Source organism: Oncorhynchus mykiss, chromosome 18, assembly GCF_057628025.1.
Source record: "Oncorhynchus mykiss isolate SJ-2025 chromosome 18, ASM5762802v1, whole genome shotgun sequence".
NCBI classification, from domain to species: domain Eukaryota; kingdom Metazoa; phylum Chordata; class Actinopteri; order Salmoniformes; family Salmonidae; genus Oncorhynchus; species Oncorhynchus mykiss.
In genome coordinates, this window is record NC_143039.1 from 38,140,228 (window position 1) to 38,158,760 (window position 18,533).

The following is an 18,533-nucleotide window of genomic DNA, read 5'->3' on the forward strand; positions in this document are numbered from 1 at the left end:
ATACCCTGATGACAGTAGTAGTTCCGGCTTCCGAGCCGGCCTGTCAGAGTAGAGACTGGGCGTGGTTTAAACTTACTCAGCCTATTGCAGGCGCTCAGGCTGGTCCCCGCCTCTTGGCGCTTCTGTTGATAGATGTAACTGTTGCTGTGAAGAACATCCATGCGCTCATGCTCGATACCGTTATCTCGCACCTGGCTCCTGTTATCTAACAAAAGACAGCTTGTTCTCGCAACACCCCGCTCTGAATGTGCCCCCCCCAACTCATTGAACAGTTCATGTCTTGATGCTACTCTGTATTTTTCCATCATGAGAAAGGCCCATGGCCCTGAAACTGTTAACAATGTTTCAAGTCAGCTATGTTGCATAACACATACATACATGTACATCCACACAAGCCAACAGCAGATAATATTCAATCATATATATGGTACGGGCTATAATGCATAACACAGAAACATCATAGCGTATGCATGTGTCTGTTCCTTTGTGTGTGTCTCTTCACAGTCCCCGTTGTTCCATAAGGTGTATTTTTACCTGCTATTTAAATCTGATTCTACTGCTTACATCAGTTGCAAAATGCAATGTCCGTACTGTGAGACACCTAAGACAGCACTATAGGGAGACAGGATGGACAGCTGATTGTCCTCGCAGTAGCAGACCACATGTAACAAAACTTGCACAGGATCGGTACATCCGACCATCACACCTGTGGAACAGATACAGGATGGCAACAACAACAGCCCGAGTTACACCAGGAACGCACAATCCCTCCATCAGTGCTCAGACTGTCCGCAATAGGCTGAGAGAGGCTGGGCTGAGGGCTTGTAGGCCTGTTGTAAGGCAGGTCCTCATCAGACATCACTGGCGACAACATCACCTATGGGCACAAACCCACTGTCGCTGGACAAGACAGGACTGGCAAAAAGTGCTCTTCACTGACAAGTCACAGTTTTGTCTCACCAGGGGTGAGTGTCGGATTCACGTTTATCGTCGAAGGAATGAGCGTTCCACCGGGCCTGTACTCTGGAGCGGGATCGATTTGAAGGTGGAGGGTCTGTCATGGTCTGGGGCGATGTGTCACAGCATCATCGGACTGAGCTTGTTGTCATTGCAGGCAATCTCAACGCTGTGCGTTACAGGGAAGACATCCTCCTCCCTCATGTGGTAGCCTTCCTGCAGGCTCATCCTGACGTGAACCCCCAGCATGACAATGCCACCAGCCATACTGCTTGTTCTGTGCGTGATTTCCTGCAAGACAGGAATGTCAGTGTTCTGCCATGGCCAGCAAAGAGCCCGAATCTCAATCCCATTGAGCACGTCTGGGACCTGTTGGATCGGAGGGTGAGGGCTAGGGCCATTCCCCACCAGAAATGTAAGGGAAGTTGCAGGTGCCTTGGTGGAAGAGTGGGGTAACATCTCACAGCAAAAAACTGCAAATCTGGTGCAGTCCGTGAGGAGGAGATGCACTGCAGTATTTAATGCAGCTGGTGGCTACACCAGATACTGACTGTTACTTTTGATTTTGACCCCCCTCCTTTGTTCAGGGATACATTATTCAATTTATGTTAGTCACATGTCTGTGCAACTTGTTCAGTTTATGTCTCAGTTGTTGAATCTTATGGTCATACAAATATTTACACTTTAAGTTTGCTGAAAATTAACGCAGTTGACAGTAAGTGGACTTTTTTTTTATGTTGCTGAGTTTAGTACTGTGCACCTCCCATAGTCTGTTCTGGACTTGGGGACTGTGAAGAGACCTCTAGTGGCATGTTTTGTGGGGTATGCATGGATGTCCGAGCTGTGTGCTAGTATTTTAAACAGACAGCTCGGTACATTCAGCTTGTCAACACCTCTTACAAAAACAAGTAATGATGAAGTCAATCTCTCTTCCACTTTGAGCCATGAGAGATTGACATGCATGTCATTAATATTATCTCTCCATTATACTTTTGCTGTTCTGAGCCAACTGCAATTTTCCCAAGTCCCTCTTTGTGGCACCTGACCACACTACAGAACGGTAGTCTTGGTGTCACAAAACCAGGGCCTTTGGGACCTGCCTTGTTGATAGTGTTGTTAAGAAGGCAGACTTCACAGACTTCAACATGTTTTGACCGTGGCAGTTTGCAATCCAGGGTTACTCCAAGCAGTTTAGTCACCTCAACTTGCTCAATTTCCACATGATTCATTATGAGACATAGTTGAGGTTCAGGGTTTAGTGAATGATTTGTCCCAAATACAATGGTTTTAGTTTTGGAAATATTTAGTCGTAACCCATTCTGAAACTACTACAGCTTTGTTAAGTGTTGCAGTCATTTCAGTCGCTGTAGCAGCTGACGTGTATAGTTGGGTCATATATGAATAGTAATTTAAAATTCTATAATTACAGCAAGCTGTAAAATAATTACCATAAAACGTGTATATGACACCATTACTAATAAACAACCTGAAAAGGTTTCCTGTGTTGTTTCAACAGATTTTAATCCCCAAATAAGGTCACAATTGTGTTGCTGCACTGGTGCCCTCTTTTGTGTTTTATATTTAGCTAGTTCTGACACTATTAGCATGTTATGTGGTTTTATGTAGCCATTTGTAATGTGCATAATGTGCAGCAAAGCTAATGTTGCTCTTTTCACCTGGTCTATTGTGGGGTTACACAGTGGAGCTACACAATTAACATTACATTGAATATTTATTTAAGATTATTGGCAAAATTAGATGGTTGTTAAAATATCAAAGACGTCGCTCAATATCTGCATTACACACCAATATCCCATTATTATTCAGGATACTCAACTATTCTGTTTGAGTTATATAAACATCATATCCTGTTTACAATAACCCGAAAAAGCTTAAATCCTGGTTTTGAGAATCCTGGATAAGATGCCTCGGATCTGCTGATCTTAGACAGGATACTGTGGCATCTTACCCCATTTACTGTTGTTTTTCATGGGCTTAGGCTTAGTTTCGGAAATCCTGGGTGTTGTGTGAAGATGTTTACATCTGATTGTCAAACAAATCACTTCAGAAAGTTGGCTACCTGCACAGTTCTATCCACCATAATCATTGATTTTGCTGATACTCTATACTGGACCTTGTAGCCCACTGGCTTAGGCTACTTTCACCCCTAATTTAGATACATTTCTGCTTATAATCTCTGACATTTGGTTGGCCATTTATTTGTCAACTGTAGTTAGATACATGCAGGTTCTCGTCGGTCATAACTTGTTGCTCCAGAAGACTAAATAAAGTAGTGCTCATGTCACGGTTTTCTTTGGGTGAAGTAGAGTCAGACCAAAATGCAAAATGGCTATTGCGATTCATGTTTAATAAAACAAGGTAAACACGAATCAAATACAAAAACAATAAACGTAACACGAAAACCGAAACAGCCTAATACTGGTGCAAAGTAACACAGAGACAGGAACAAGGACATCAGGACACTAAGGACAATCACCCACAAAACCCAACAGGCTACCTAAATATGGTTCCCAATCAGAGACAATGACGAACACCTGCCTCTGAGAACCATATCAGGCCAAACATAGAACTAGACAAACTAGACATGTAACATAGAATGCCCACTCAGCTCACACCCTGACCAACCAAAACATAGAAACATACAAAGCAAAACATGGTCAGGGTGTGACAGCTCACCAGAATAATGTCTTACATCGATAGAATGAATGCATTAGTATTCTAGTTAACACCCATAAAGTTGTCTTTCGTTTAGGGACCGGAAAAAATGCAATAACTCCAAAACAGTGGAAAGCTAGTTCCTCTGCGAAATGTCCAAATATCATCAGTTTGAGCAGTTTCAACGAAATGAGAAGCTGGGAAAACGATGAAACAGGTTTCTTATAATACTTCAGTTCAAATTGGGTGCATATTGTATGTGGTTTAAATACTGTCTGCTTGCATAACAGTGTCAAAGATACCATGTTGCATTCACATTTTCTCAAGGGATGCTGAAAACTTCAAACATGCACCACTCTGTGAGAGTCGGTGAGAGGAGAGTCGGACCAAAATGCAGCGTGTCGATTGCGATTCATGTTTAATGAAAAAACACACTAAACACAAACACTACAAAAACAATAAACGTAACGAAAACCGAAACAGCCTATACTTGTGTAAACTAACACAGAACAAGGACATCAGGACTCTAAGGACAATCACCCACGACAAACTCAAAGAATATGGCTGCCTAAATATGGTTCCCAATCAGAGACAACGATAAACACCTGCCTCTGATTGAGAACCACTCCAGACAGCCATAGACTTTGCTAGATAACCCCACTAGCTACAATCCCAATACATACACACCAAAACCCCCAGACAAAACACACCACAATACAAAAACCCGATGCCACACCCTGGCCTGACCCAATACATGAAGAAAAACACAAAATACTTAGACCAGGGCGTGACAGAACCCCCCCCCCCCCCCTAAGGTGCGGACTCCCGAACGCACCTCAAAACAATAGGGAGGGTCCGGGTGGGCGTCTGTTCATGGTGGCGGCTCCGGCGCGGGACGTGGAACCCACTCAGTCAATGTCTTAGTCCCCTCTCCTCGCGTCCCTGGATAGTCCACCCTCGCCGCCGACCATGGCCTAGTAGTCCTCACCCAGAAACCCACTGGACTGAGGAGCAGATCGGGACTGAAGGACAGCTCGGGACTGAGGCAGCTCGGGACTGAGGGGAAGCTCGGGAGTGAGAGAAAGCTCGGGAGTGAGAGAAAGCTCGGGAGTGAGAGAAAGCTCGGGAGTGAGAGAAAGCTCGGGAGTGAGAGAAAGCTCAGGCAGGTAGGTAGATCTACCAGATCCTGGCTGGCTGGTGGTTTTAGCAGATCCTGGCTGACTGGCAGATCCTGGCTGACTGGCAGATCTGGCGGATCCTGGCCGACTGGCGGATCCTGGCCGACTGGCGGATCCTGGCCGACTGGCGGATCTGGAAGAGTCTGGCTGACTGGCAGATCTGGAAGAGTCTGGCTGACTGGCAGATCTGGAAGAGTCTGGCTGACTGGCAGATCTGGAAGAGTCTGGCTGACTGGCAGATCTGGAAGAGTCTGGCTGACTGGCGGATCCTGGCAGACTGAAAGATCTGGCTGCTCCATACTGTCTGGCGGCTCTGGCTGCTCCATGCTGACTGGCGGCTCTGGCTGCTCCATGTAGGCTAACAGCTCTGGCGGCTTCTTACAGACTGGCAGCTCTGGCGGCTCCGTGCAGAATGGCAGCTCCTTGCAGACTGGCAGCTCCTTACAGACTGAGAGCTCCGTGCAGACTGGCAGCTCCGTGCAGACTGGCAGCTCCTTGCAGACTGGCAGCTCCTTGCAGACTGGCAGCTCCGTGCAGACTGGCAGCTCCGTGCAGACTGGCAGCTCCGTGCAGACTGGCAGCTCCGTGCAGACTGGCAGCTCCGTGCAGACTGGCAGCTCATTGCAGACTGGCAGCTCGGGCTGCTCCATGCAGACTGACAGCTCTGGCTGCTCCATGCAGACTGACAGCTCTGGCTGCTCCATGCAGACTGACAGCTCTGGCTGCTTCATGCAGACTGACAGCTCTGGCTGCTTCATGCAGACTGACAGCTCTGGCTGCTCCATGCAGGCTGGCAGCTCTTGCTGCTTCATGCAGACTGACATCTCTGGCTGCTTCATGCAGACTGACAGCTCTGGCTGCTTCATGCAGACTGACAGCTCTGGCTGCTTCATGCAGACTGACAGCTCTGGCTGCTCCATGCAGGCTGGCAGCTCTGGCTTCTCTATGCAGGCTGGCAGCTCTGGCTGCGCTGAACAGGCGGGAGACTCCGGCAGCGCAGGAGAGGAGAGAGGCTCTGGCTGCGCTAAACAGGCGGGAGACTCCGGCAGCGCAGGAGAGGAGAAAGGCTCCGGCAGCGCTGGAGAGGCGAGGCACACTGTAGGCCTGATGCGTGGTGCTGGTACTGGTGGTACTGAACCGAGAACACGCACAGGAAGCCTGGTGCGGGGAGCTGCTACCGGAGGGCTGGAGTGTGGAGGTGGCACAGGATGGGCTAGACCGTGAAGGCGTACTGGAGATCTTGAGAGCAGTGCTGGCACAGGACGTGCAAGGCTAGGGATGTGCACAGGAGGCCTGGTGCGTGAGGCTGGCACCAACTTCACCAGCCGACTAACACGCACCTCAGGACGAGTATGGAGCGCTAACCCGGGTGCCATCAAATCCCCGACACGTTCCGTCGGGCGAATTCCATGCAAAAAGCACCAACACAGCAACTCCCTCATTTCTCTCTCCTCCAATTTCCCCATTAACTCCTTCACAGTCTCTGTTTCGCTCACCAACACCGGCTCTGGTTCTGGTCTCCTCCTTGGCTCCTCACGATAAACAGGGAGAGTTGGCTCAGGTCTGACTCCTGACTCACACTCTCCCTGAGCCCCCCCCCCAATACATTTTTGGGGCTGACTCTCAGGCTTCCTTCCGAGTCGCCGTGCTGCCTCCTCATACCGGCACCTCTCCGCTTTCGCCGCCTCCAGTTCTTCTTTGGGGCGGCGATATTCTCCAGGCTGAGCCCAGGGTCCTTCTCCGTTTAGGATTTCCTCCCATGTCCAGAAATCCTTATAGCGCATCTCCTCTTTGGGCTGCTCCTGCCTGTTGACACGCTGCTTGGTCCGTTTGTGGTGGGTGATTCTGTAACGGTTTTCTTGGTGAGAAGGAGAGTCGGACCAAAATGCAGCGTGTCAATTGCGATTCATGTTTAATGAAAAAACACACTAAACACAAACACTACAAAAACAATAAAAGTAACGAAAACCGAAACAGCCTATACTTGTGTAAACTAACACAGAACAAGGACATCAGGACTCTAAGGACAATCACCCACAACAAACTCAAAGAATATGGCTGCCTAAATATGGTTCCCAATCAGAGACAATGATAAACACCTGCCTCTGATTGAGAACCACTCCAGACAGCCATAGACTTTGCTAGATAACCCCACTAGCTACAATCCCAATACATACACACCAAAACCCCCAGACAAAACACACCACAATACAAAAACCCGATGCCACACCCTGGCCTGACCCAATACATGAAGAAAAACACAAAATACTTAGACCAGGGCGTGACACACTCGATACCTTTATAAATCTCCATTCTTGAATGCTTAATGTGAACCTGTGCTTGTCCTGATTGTTATAGAGTTGTCAGTTGGATTTGGAATCCATATTTTTTAAATAAATTGCATTATTTGTCCCCTGCCCAAACCAAAAAATACAGGCTGCTCCTTCTCCTTTAATAACAAACAACGGCTTCCTTGGCAGAGGTTGCATAAAATGCTACTCTTATCAAAAACGATGGATTTCAGCACCAAAAGAAAGCTTGCTGTTACACAGGACAGACATAGGTATAAGGAAAACTTTAAAGAATGGACATTTTTACAAGTATTTACTAATAGTGACTCAATGTTGTCGGTGGTACACACTGCCGGCACATCTCGCCTCCTTGGACGGAATTTTGTTTACTAAGCCAGTCCAAAGTAGAATCAACTGACAGATCCATAAGACCATGTAGACCACTTGATGTAGGTTCTCTGAGAGTAAGTCATTCAATGCATTATTTCCATTGCAGGCCAGAGAGAATACCTTTTGAGGATGGTAAGTAGGCCAGCCTTCGTTCTGACATCTGAAGCCTATACATGTCATGTCAGATACCATTGGTGTTAGTTCACTTGATCTGCTGCAGCTCTTTGTCTCACAACTCTCCCATCCATTAAACAACTTTTTGCTCGCTTTGCTCGCTTTGAGGACAATACATTGCCACTGACATGGCCCGCTACCAAAACCCGCTATCATCCAGAAGGCGAGGTCAATACAGGTGCATCAAAGCTGGGGCCGAGAGACTGAAAAACAGATTCTATCTCAAGGCTATCAGACTGTTAAACAGCCATCGCTAACATTGAGTGGCTGCTGCCAACATACTGACTCAAATCTCTAGCCACTTCAATAATTAAAAATGGGATGTAATAAATGTATCACTAGTCACTTTAAACAATGCCACTTTGTATAATGTTTACGTACCCTACATTACTCATCTCATATGTATATACTGTACTCTATACCATCTACTGCATCTTGCCTATGCCGTTTGGCCATCGCTCATCCATATATTTTACATGTACATATTCTTATTAATTCCTTTACACTTGTGTGTAAAAGGTAGTTGTTGTGAAGTTGTTAGATGACTTGTTAGATATTACTGCACGGTCGGAACTAGAAGCACAAGAATTTCACTCCACTCACATTAACATCTGCTAACCATGTGTATGTGACCAATAAAATTTGATTTGATTTGATTTTGAGGTCATGGAAGAGTATCCAAACAAACCACCCACAGTCAGATTCGTCTCTAAGATGTTTCATCCAAATAGTATGGCATTTGTCTTCTTTTCCTTTTCGGAATGTAATTTGTTACTATTGTGCTTTGATCCTGTTCTTGTGGTTTCCTCTATCCCCCAGTGTATGCTGATGGCAGTATATGTCTCGATATTCTTCAGAATCGCTGGAGTCCAACCTATGATATATCATCAATTCTCACCTCTGTCCAGGTATGTTGTATGGACAACCTCATGATCAAAGTTAACTGACCACATATGCACAGTATGTCTACACAGTGTGTTTGCATAGATCAAGGAAGTGGCATGCATAACTAATGTACAGTGCACAATGACACTAGTGCAGGATTCTCCAATCTTGTCCCAGAGAGCTACTGGTTGTGAAGCCCTGCAGTAACTCACCTGCTTGAAATATTCAACTAATCATGGTCTTCTCTCTAGAGTCTGGACCATAAGTAGCTGGGTCAGGTGTGTTATTGCAGGGCTGGAACAAAAGCCTGCACAGCTAGTAGCTCCACTAGAGTTGGAGAACCCTGCACTAGTGTAATCTATCCATAATGTCTATGATCCATACACACATTTAAACTTACCTCCATCATGTTTAATTGTTGCTGTTTGGTCATGGAACTTCTTCCTTGTCTTTCCAGTCTTTGCTGGACAAACCAAATCCCAACAGTCCTGCAAACAGCCAAGCGGCACAGCTGTACCAGGAAAACAAAGAGTCTCGGCCAAGAGAGTCTCGGTACGAGAAGAGAGTCTCGGCCATCATCAAGCAGAACTGGAGGGACAGCTGACCCTCCTCGAGATGACCTCTGACCTCCCAAAGAACGTTCTGGAACGTTGTTTGATTTAGCGTAGCTGAGTGATTCGTGAGTCATTTCTTATTCTCCTTTCTCTCTTTTGTTTTTGAGAAATCATGTGCACTTTAATGGTTTGCTCTACCAAGGGGGGTATCTTACAGGTTCTCCATCTCACATCTCAATCCTCCAGCTCACAGAAATAGCAACACTTAACCACGAACAAAACATGTGGGAACCAGAGGGTAAAATAGTGTATAAATAATAATGTCACGGAAACCAGATGTGTACAATAAAGAAAAAACAAATGGACAATGAAACGTACATCGGCACCTACTTCGGCGGAAGAGAGGCACCTACTTCGGCAGAAGTCGTGACACAAATGTAGCCTAATATAATATTAACTCCTGCAGAATTATGCATTTCTTGCAGTAAAATGATACAACTGTTACGGTGCGTGAATGAGGACCCAAAAGCGAATTAACTTAAACAGAGCTTCTTTAATTACCAAACATAGGTAGGCTCAGACGGACCGGCAGATTCCGACAGGACAAGACAAGGTTACAGCAAACATGACGACAGTCTGGTTCAGGCATGAAACACAACAAACAAGAATCCGACAAGGACAGGAGCAGAAACAGAGAGAGATATAGGGACCTAATCAGAGGGAAAAAGGGAACAGGTGGGAAAAGGGGTGACGAGGTGGTTAGGAGGAGACAAGACACAGCTGGGGGAAAGAGGGGGAGAAAAGGTAACCTAACAACGACCAGCAGAGGGAGACAGGGTGAAGGGAAAGGACAGAGACAAGACACAACATGACAGTACATGACAGTACCCCCCCACTCACCGAGCGCCTCCTGGCGCACTCGAGGAGGAAACCTGGCGGCAACGGAGGAAATCCTCGATCAGCGCACGGTCCAGCACGTCCCGAGAGGGAACCCAACTCCTCTCCTCAGGACCGTACCCCTCCCAATCTACGAGGTACTGGTGACCACGGCCCCGAGGACGCATGTCCAAAATTCTACGGACCCTGTAGATGGGTGCGCCCTCGACAAGGATGGGGGGGGGGGGGGGGAAGACGAGCGGGGGCGCGAAGGACGGGCTTGATGCAGGAGACATGGAAGACCGGGTGGACGCGACGAAGGTATCGCGGAAGAAGAAGTCGAACTGCGACAGGATTAATGACCCGAGAAATACGGAACGGACCAATGAACCGCGGGGTCAACTTGCGAGAAGCCGTCTTAAGGGGAAGGTTCTGAGTGGAGAGCCAAACTCTCTGACCGCGACAATATCTAGGACTCTTAGTTCTACGCTTATTAGCAGCCCTCACAGTCTGCGTCCTATAACGGCAAAGTGCAGACCTGACCCTCTTCCAGGTGCGCTCGCAACGTTGGACAAAAGCCTGAGCGGAGGGGACGCTGGACTCGGCGAACTGAGATGAGAACAGCGGAGGCTGGTACCCGAGGCTACTCTGAAAAGGAGATAGCCCGGTCGCAGACGAAGGAAGCGAGTTGTGGGCGTATTCTGCCCAGGGGAGCTGTTCTGACCAAGACGCAGGGTTGCGAAAAGAAAGACTGCGTAAGATGCGACCAATAGTCTGATTGGCCCGTTCTGCTTGACCGTTAGACTGGGGGTGAAAGCCGGAAGAGAGACTGACGGAAGCCCCAATCAAACGGCAAAACTCCCTCCAAAATTGAGACGTGAATTGCGGACCTCTGTCCGAAACGACGTCCGACGGAAGGCCATGAATTCTGAAAACATTCTCGATGATGATCTGTGCCGTCTCTTTAGCAGAAGGAAGCTTAGCAAGGGGAATGAAATGAGCCGCCTTAGAGAACCTATCGACAACCGTAAGAATAACAGTCTTCCCCGCTGACGAAGGCAGTCCGGTGACAAAATCTAAGGCGATGTGAGACCACGGTCGAGAGGGAATAGGAAGCGGCCTGAGACGGCCGGCAGGAGGAGAGTTACCGGACTTAGTCTGCGCGCAGACCGAACAAGCAGCCACGAAACGACGCGTGTCATGCTCCCGGGTGGGCCACCAAAAACGCTGGCGAATGGAAGCAAGCGTACCCCGAACGCCAGGGTGGCCGGCTAACTTGGCAGAGTGAGCCCACTGAAGAACTGCCAGACGAGTAGGAACGGGAACGAAAAGAAGGTTCCTAGGACAAGCGCGCGGCGACGGAGTGTGAGTGAGCGCTTGCTTTACCTGCCTCTCAATTCCCCAGACAGTCAACCCGACAACACGCCCCTCAGGGAGAATCCCCTCGGGGTCAGTGGAGGCTACTGAAGAACTGAAGAGACGAGACAAAGCATCAGGCTTGGTGTTCTTAGAGCCCGGACGATAAGAAATCACGAACTCGAAACGAGCGAAAAACAGCGCCCAACGCGCCTGACGCGCATTAAGTCGTTTGGCAGAACGGATGTACTCAAGGTTCCTATGGTCAGTCCAAACGACAAAAGGAACGGTCGCCCCCTCCAACCACTGTCGCCATTCGCCTAGGGCTAACCGGATGGCGAGCAGTTCGCGGTTACCCACATCATAGTTACGTTCCGACGGCGACAGGCGATGAGAAAAATACGCGCATGGGTGGACCTTGTCGTCAGAGAGGGAGCGCTGAGAAAGAATGGCTCCCACGCCCACCTCTGACGCGTCAACCTCGACAACGAACTGTCTAGAGACGTCAGGTGTAACAAGGATAGGAGCGGATGTAAAACGATTCTTGAGGAGATCAAAAGCTCCCTGGGCGGAAACGGACCACTTAAAGCACGTCTTGACAGAAGTAAGGGCTGTGAGAGGAGCTGCCACCTGACCGAAATTACGGATGAAACGACGATAGAAGTTCGCGAAGCCGAGAAAGCGCTGCAGCTCGACGCGTGACTTAGGGACGGGCCAATCAATGACAGCTTGGACCTTAGCGGGATCCATCTTAATGCCTTCAGCGGAAATAACAGAACCGAGAAATGTGACGGAGGAGGCATGAAAAGTGCACTTCTCAGCCTTCACAAAAAGACAATTCTCTAAAAGGCGCTGGAGGACACGTCGAACGTGCTGAACATGAATCTGGAGTGACGGTGAAAAAATCAGGATATCGTCAAGGTAAACGAAAACAAAGATGTTCAGCATGTCTCTCAGGACATCATTGACTAATGCCTGAAAGACAGCTGGAGCGTTAGCGAGGCCGAAAGGAAGAACCCGATATTCAAAGTGCCCTAACGGAGTGTTAAACGCCGTCTTCCACTCGTCCCCCTCCCTGATGCGCACGAGATGGTAAGCGTTACGAAGGTCCAACTTAGTGAAAAACCTGGCTCCCTGCAGAATCTCGAAGGCTGAAGACATAAGAGGAAGCGGATAACGATTCTTCACTGTTATGTCATTCAGCCCTCGATAATCTATGCAGGGGCACAGAGACCCGTCCTTCTTCTTGACAAAAAAAAACCCCGCTCCGGCGGGAGAGGAGGAGGGGACTATGGTACCGGCGTCAAGAGCTACAGACAAATAATCTTCGAGAGCCTTACGTTCGGGAGCCGACAGAGAGTATAGTCTACCCCGGGGGGGGGGGGTTCCCGGAAGGAGATCAATACTACAATCATACGACCGGTGTGTAGGAAGAGAGGTGGCCCTGGACCGACTGAACACCGTGCGCAGATCGTGATATTCCTCCGGCACCCCTGTCAAATCACCAGGCTCCTCCTGTGAAGAAGAGACAGAGGAAACAGGAGGGATAGCAGACATTAAACATTTCACATGACAAGAGACGTTCCAGGAGAGGATAAAATTACTAGACCAGTTAATGGAAGGATTATGACAAACTAGCCAGGGATGGCCCAAAACAACAGGTGTAAAAGGTGAACGAAAAATTAAAAAAGAAATGGTTTCACTATGATTACCAGAAACAGTGAGGGTTAAAGGTAGCGTCTCACGCTGAATCCTGGGGAGAGGACTACCATCCAGGGCGAACAAGGCCGTGGGCTCCTTTAACTGTCTGAGAGGAATGTCATGTTCCCGAGCCCAGGTCTCGTCCATAAAACAGCCCTCCGCCCCAGAGTCTATTAAGGCACTGCAGGAAGCTGACGAACCGGTCCAGCGTAGATGGACCGACAAGGTAGTGCAGGATCTTGAAGGAGAGACAGGAGTAGTAGCGCTCACCAGTAGCCCTCCGCTTACTGATGAGCTCTGGCCTTTTACTGGACATGAAGTGACAAAATGACCAGCGGAACCGCAATAGAGACAGAGGCGGTTGGTGATTCTCCGTTCCCTCTCCTTAGTCGAGATGCGGATACCTCCCAGCTGCATGGGCTCAGCACCCGAGCCGGCAGAGGAAGATGGTAGTGATGCGGAGAGGGGGGCAACGGAGAACGCGAGCTCCTTTCCACGAGCTCGGTGACGAAGATCAACCCGTCGCTCAATGCGAATAGCGAGTTCAATCAAGGAATCCACGCTGGAAGGAACCTCCCGGGAGAGAATCTCATCCTTTACCTCTGCGCGGAGACCCTCCAGAAAACGAGCGAGCAAAGCCGGCTCGTTCCAGCCACTGGAGGCAGCAAGAGTGCGAAACTCAATAGAGTAGTCTGTTATGGATCGATTACCTTGACATAGGGAAGACAGGGCCCTGGAAGCCTCCTCCCCAAAAACAGATCGATCAAAAACCCGTATCATCTCCTCCTTAAAGTCCTGATACTGGTTAGTACACTCAGCCCTTGCCTCCCAGATTGCCGTGCCCCACTCACGAGCCCGTCCAATAAGGAGAGATATGACGTAGGCGACACGAGCAGTGCTCCTGGAGAAAGTGTAGGGCTGGAGAGAAAACACAATATCACACTGGGTGAGGAACGAGCGGCATTCAGTGGGCTCCCCAGAGTAACACGGCGGGTTATTGATTCTGGGCTCCGGAGATTCGAAAGCCCTGGAAGTGGCCGGTGGATCGAGGCGGAGATGGTGAACCTGTTCTGTGAGGTTGGAGACTTGGGTGGCCAGGGTCTCAACGGCATGTCGAGCAGCAGACAATTCCTGCTCGTGTCTGCCTAGCATCGCTCCCTGGATCCCGACGGCTGAGTGGAGAGGATCCGAAGTCGCTGGGTCCATTCTTGGTCGGATTCTTCTGTTACGGTGCGTGAATGAGGACCCAAAAGCGAATTAACTTAAACAGAGCTTCTTTAATTACCAAACATAGGTAGGCTCAGACGGACCGGCAGATTCCGACAGGACAAGACAAGGTTACAGCAAACATGACGACAGTCTGGTTCAGGCATGAAACACAACAAACAAGAATCCGACAAGGACAGGAGCAGAAACAGAGAGAGATATAGGGACCTAATCAGAGGGAAAAAGGGAACAGGTGGGAAAAGGGGTGACGAGGTGGTTAGGAGGAGACAAGACACAGCTGGGGGAAAGAGGGGGAGAAAAGGTAACCTAACAACGACCAGCAGAGGGAGACAGGGTGAAGGGAAAGGACAGAGACAAGACACAACATGACAGTACATGACAACAACAAATATACATTTTGTCTCGGGAACAGAAGTGGAGAAATGTCTTTCTTTCAGCATCTCTTGAGAAAATGTGAATGCAACATGGTATCTTTGACACTGTTATGCAAGCAGACAGTATTTAAACCACATACAATATGCACCCAATTTGAACTGAAGTATTATAAGAAACCTGTTTCATCGTTTTCCCAGCTTCTCATTTCGTTGAAACCGCTCAAACTGATGATATTTGGACATTTCGCAGAGGAACAAGCATTCCACTGTTTTGGAGTTATTGCATTTTTTCCGGTCCCTAAACGAAAGACAACTTTATGAGTGTTAACTAGAATACTAATGCATTCATTCTATCGATGTAAGACATTATTCTGGTGAGCACTACTTTATTTAGTCTTCTGGGGCAACAAGTTTTGACCGAAGAGAACCTGCATGTATCTAACTACAGTTGACAAATAAATGGCCAACCAAATGTCAGAGATTATAAGCAGAAATGTATCTAAATTAGGGGTGAAAGTAGCCTAAGCCAGTGGGCTACAAGGTCCAGTATAGAGTATCAGCAAAATCAATGATTATGGTGGATAGAACTGTGCAGGTAGCCAACTTTCTGAAGTGATTTGTTTGACAATCAGATGTAAACATCTTCACACAACACCCAGGATTTCCGAAACTAAGCCTAAGCCCACTAAGCCCATGAAAAACAACAGTAAACGGGGTAAGATGCCACAATATCCTGTCTAAAATCAGCAGATCCGAGGCATCTTATCCAGGATTCTCAAAACCAGGATTCACGCTTTTTCGGGTTATTGTAAACAGGATATGATGTTTATTTAACTCAAAAACAGAATAGTTGAGTATCCCGAATAATAATGGGATATTGGTGTGTAATGCAGATATTGAGCGACTGTCACGCCCTGACCATAGTTTACTTTGTATTTTCTATGTTTTGATTGGTCAGGGTGTGATCTGAGTGGGTATTCTATGTTTCATGTCTTGTTTGTCTATTTCTATGTTCAGCCTGATATGGTTCTCAGTCAGAGGCAGGTGTTCGTCATTGTCTCTGATTGGGAACCATATTTAGGTAGCCTGGGTTTCACTGTGTGTTTGTGGGTGATTGTTCCTGTCCTTAGTGTTAGTTTGCACCAGTTTAGGCTGTTTCGGTTTTCATTACGTTTATTATTTTGCACTGTTTGTATTTAGATTCGTGTTGCTATAGTCAATAAACATGGATCGTAATCTACACGCCGCATTTTGGTCCGACTCTCCTTCACATACAGAAAACCGTGACAGAATCACCCACCACAAAAGGACCAAGCAGCGTGTCAACAGGCAGGAGCAGCGCGAGGAGATGCGCAATAAGGATTTCTGGACATGGGAGGAAATCCTCGACGGGAGAGGACCCTGGGCTAAACCAGGGGAGTGTAGCCGCCCAAAGGTGCAGCGGGAGAAGAAACAACAGGAGCAGCCCAAAGAGGAGTGCAGTATGGAGTATACGACTTGGGAGGAGATCGACAGGTGGGCGGCCGACCCAGGGAGAGTGCCGGAGCCCGCCTGGGATTCGATGGAGCAGTGCGCGGAAGGATATAGGAGAATGGAGTTTGCGAAGCAAGCAAGGCGGCGCGGACGGAGGCCCCATAGTCAGCCCCAAAAATTTCTTGGGGGGGGGGCTCAGGGAGAGTGTGGCAGAGTCAGGAGCCAGACCTGAGCCAACTCTCCCTGTTTATCGTGAGGAGCCAAGGAGGAGAGCAGAACCAGAGCCGGTGTTGGAGGTGAGTGAAACAGAGACTGTGAAGGAGTTAATGGGGAAATTGGAGGAGAGAGAAATGAGGGAGTTGCTGTGTTGGTGCATTTTGCATAGAATTCGCCTGACGGAACGTGTCAGGGATTTGATGGCACCTGGGTTAGCGCTCCATACTCGTCCTGAGGTCCGTTTTAGTCGGCTGGTGAAGTTGGTTCCAGTCTCACGCATCAGGCCTCCTGTGCCCATCCCTAGCCTTGCACGTCCTGTGCCAGCACTATGCATCAGGCCTACAGTGCGCCTCGCCTGTTCAGCGCAGCCAGAGCCTCTCTCATCTCATGCGCTATCGGAGTCTTCCGCCTGTTCAGCGCAGCTAGAGCCTCTCTCCTCTCCTGCGCTGCCGGAGTCTCCCGCCTGTTCAGCGCAGCCAGAGCCTCTCTTCTCTACTGCGCTATCGGAGTCTCCCGACTGTTCAGCGCAGCCAGAGCCTTTCTACTCTCCTGCGCTGCCGGAGTCTCCCGCCTGTTCAGCGCAGCCAGAGCCTTTCTGCTCTCCTGCGCTGCCGGAATCTCCCGCCTGTTCAGCGCAGCCGGAGCCTCTCTCCTCTCCTGCGCTGTCGGAGTCTCCCGCCTGTTCAGCGCAGCCAGAACTGCCAGTCTGCATGAAGCAGCCCGAGCTGCCAGTCTGCAAGGAGCTGCCAGTCTGCAAGGAGCTGCCAGTCTGCAAGGAGCTGCCAGTCTGCAAGGAGCTGTCAGTCTGCATGGAGCAGCCTGAGCTGTCAGTCTGCATGGAGCAGCCTGAGCTGTCAGTCTGCATGGAGCAGCCTGAGCTGTCCGTCTGCATGGAGCAGCCTGAGCTGTCAGTTTGCAAGGAGCAGCCAGAACTGTCAGTCTACATGAAGCAGCCAGAGCTGCCAGTCTGCAAGGAGCTGCCAGTCTGCAAGGAGCTGCCAGTCTGCAAGGAGCTGCCAGTCTGCAAGGAGCTGCCAGTCTGCAAGGAGCTGCCAGTCTGCAAGGAGCTGCCAGCCTGCAAGGAGCTGCCAGTCTGCAAGGAGCCGCCAGAGCTGCCTGTCTGCAGGATGCCGCTAAAGCTGCCAGCCTGCAAGGAGCTGCCAGCCTGCAAGGAGCTGCCAGTCTGCAAGGAGCTGCCAGTCTGCAAGGAGCTGCCAGTCTGCAAGGAGCTGCCAGTCTGCAAGGAGCTGCCAGTCTGCAAGGAGCTGCCAGCCTGCAAGGAGCTGTCAGTCTGCATGGAGCAGCCTGAGCTGTCAGTCTGCATGGAGCAGCCTGAGCTGTCCGTCTGCATGAAGCAGCCCGAGCTGTCAGTTTGCAAGGAGCAGCCAGAGCTGTTAGTCTACATGAAGCAGCCAGAGCTGCCAGTCTGCAAGGAGCTGCCAGTCTGCAAGGAGCTGCCAGTCTGCAAGGAGCTGCCAGTCTGCAAGGAGCTGCCAGTCTGCAAGGAGCTGCCAGCCTGCAAGGAGCTGCCAGCCTGCAAGGAGCTGTCAGTCTGCATGGAGCTGCCAGTCTCCAAGGAGCAGCCAGAGCTGCCAGTCGGCATGGAGCTGCCAGTCAGCATGGAGCAGCCAGAGCTGCCAGTCAGCATTGAGCAGCCAGTCAGCATGGAGCAGCCAGATCTGCCGGTCGACCAGACTCTCCCAGATCTGCCGGTCGACCAGACTCTCCCAGATCTGCCGGTCGACCAGACTCTTCCAGATCTGCCAGTCGACCAGACTCTTCCAGATCTGCCAGTCGACCAGACTCTTCCAGATCTGCCCGTCGTCCAGACTCTTCCAGATCTGCCCGTCGTCCAGACTCTTCCAGATCTGCCCGTCGTCCAGACTCTTCCAGATCTGCCAGTCGTCCAGACTCTTCCAGATCTGCCAGTCGTCCAGACTCTTCCAGATCTGCCAGTCGACCAGACTCTTCCAGATCTGCCAGTCGACCAGACTCTTCCAGATCTGCCCGTCGTCCAGACTCTTCCAGATCTGCCCGTCGTCCAGACTCTTCCAGATCTGCCAGTCGTCCAGACTCTTCCAGATCTGCCAGTCGTCCAGACTCTTCCAGATCTGCCAGTCGTCCAGACTCTTCCAGATCTGCCAGTCGTCCAGACTCTTCCAGATCTGCCAGTCGTCCAGACTCTTCCAGATCTGCCAGTCGACC

The 18,533-nt window shown here is 49.6% G+C and overlaps 1 protein-coding gene across 1 annotated transcript; it reads left to right on the forward strand.

Moving 5' to 3' along the window:
* Positions 1 to 7,324: 7,324 nt before the first annotated feature.
* Positions 7,325 to 9,155, forward strand: LOC118940974 (ubiquitin-conjugating enzyme E2 A-like). The gene is made up of 4 exons (XM_090206647.1): positions 7,325 to 7,374; positions 7,599 to 7,624; positions 8,486 to 8,574; positions 9,009 to 9,155. Exons 1-4 carry the CDS (start codon positions 7,325 to 7,327, stop codon positions 9,153 to 9,155), a joined length of 312 nt encoding a protein of 103 aa, XP_090062773.1.
* The last annotated feature ends 9,378 nt before the right edge of the window (positions 9,156 to 18,533 follow it).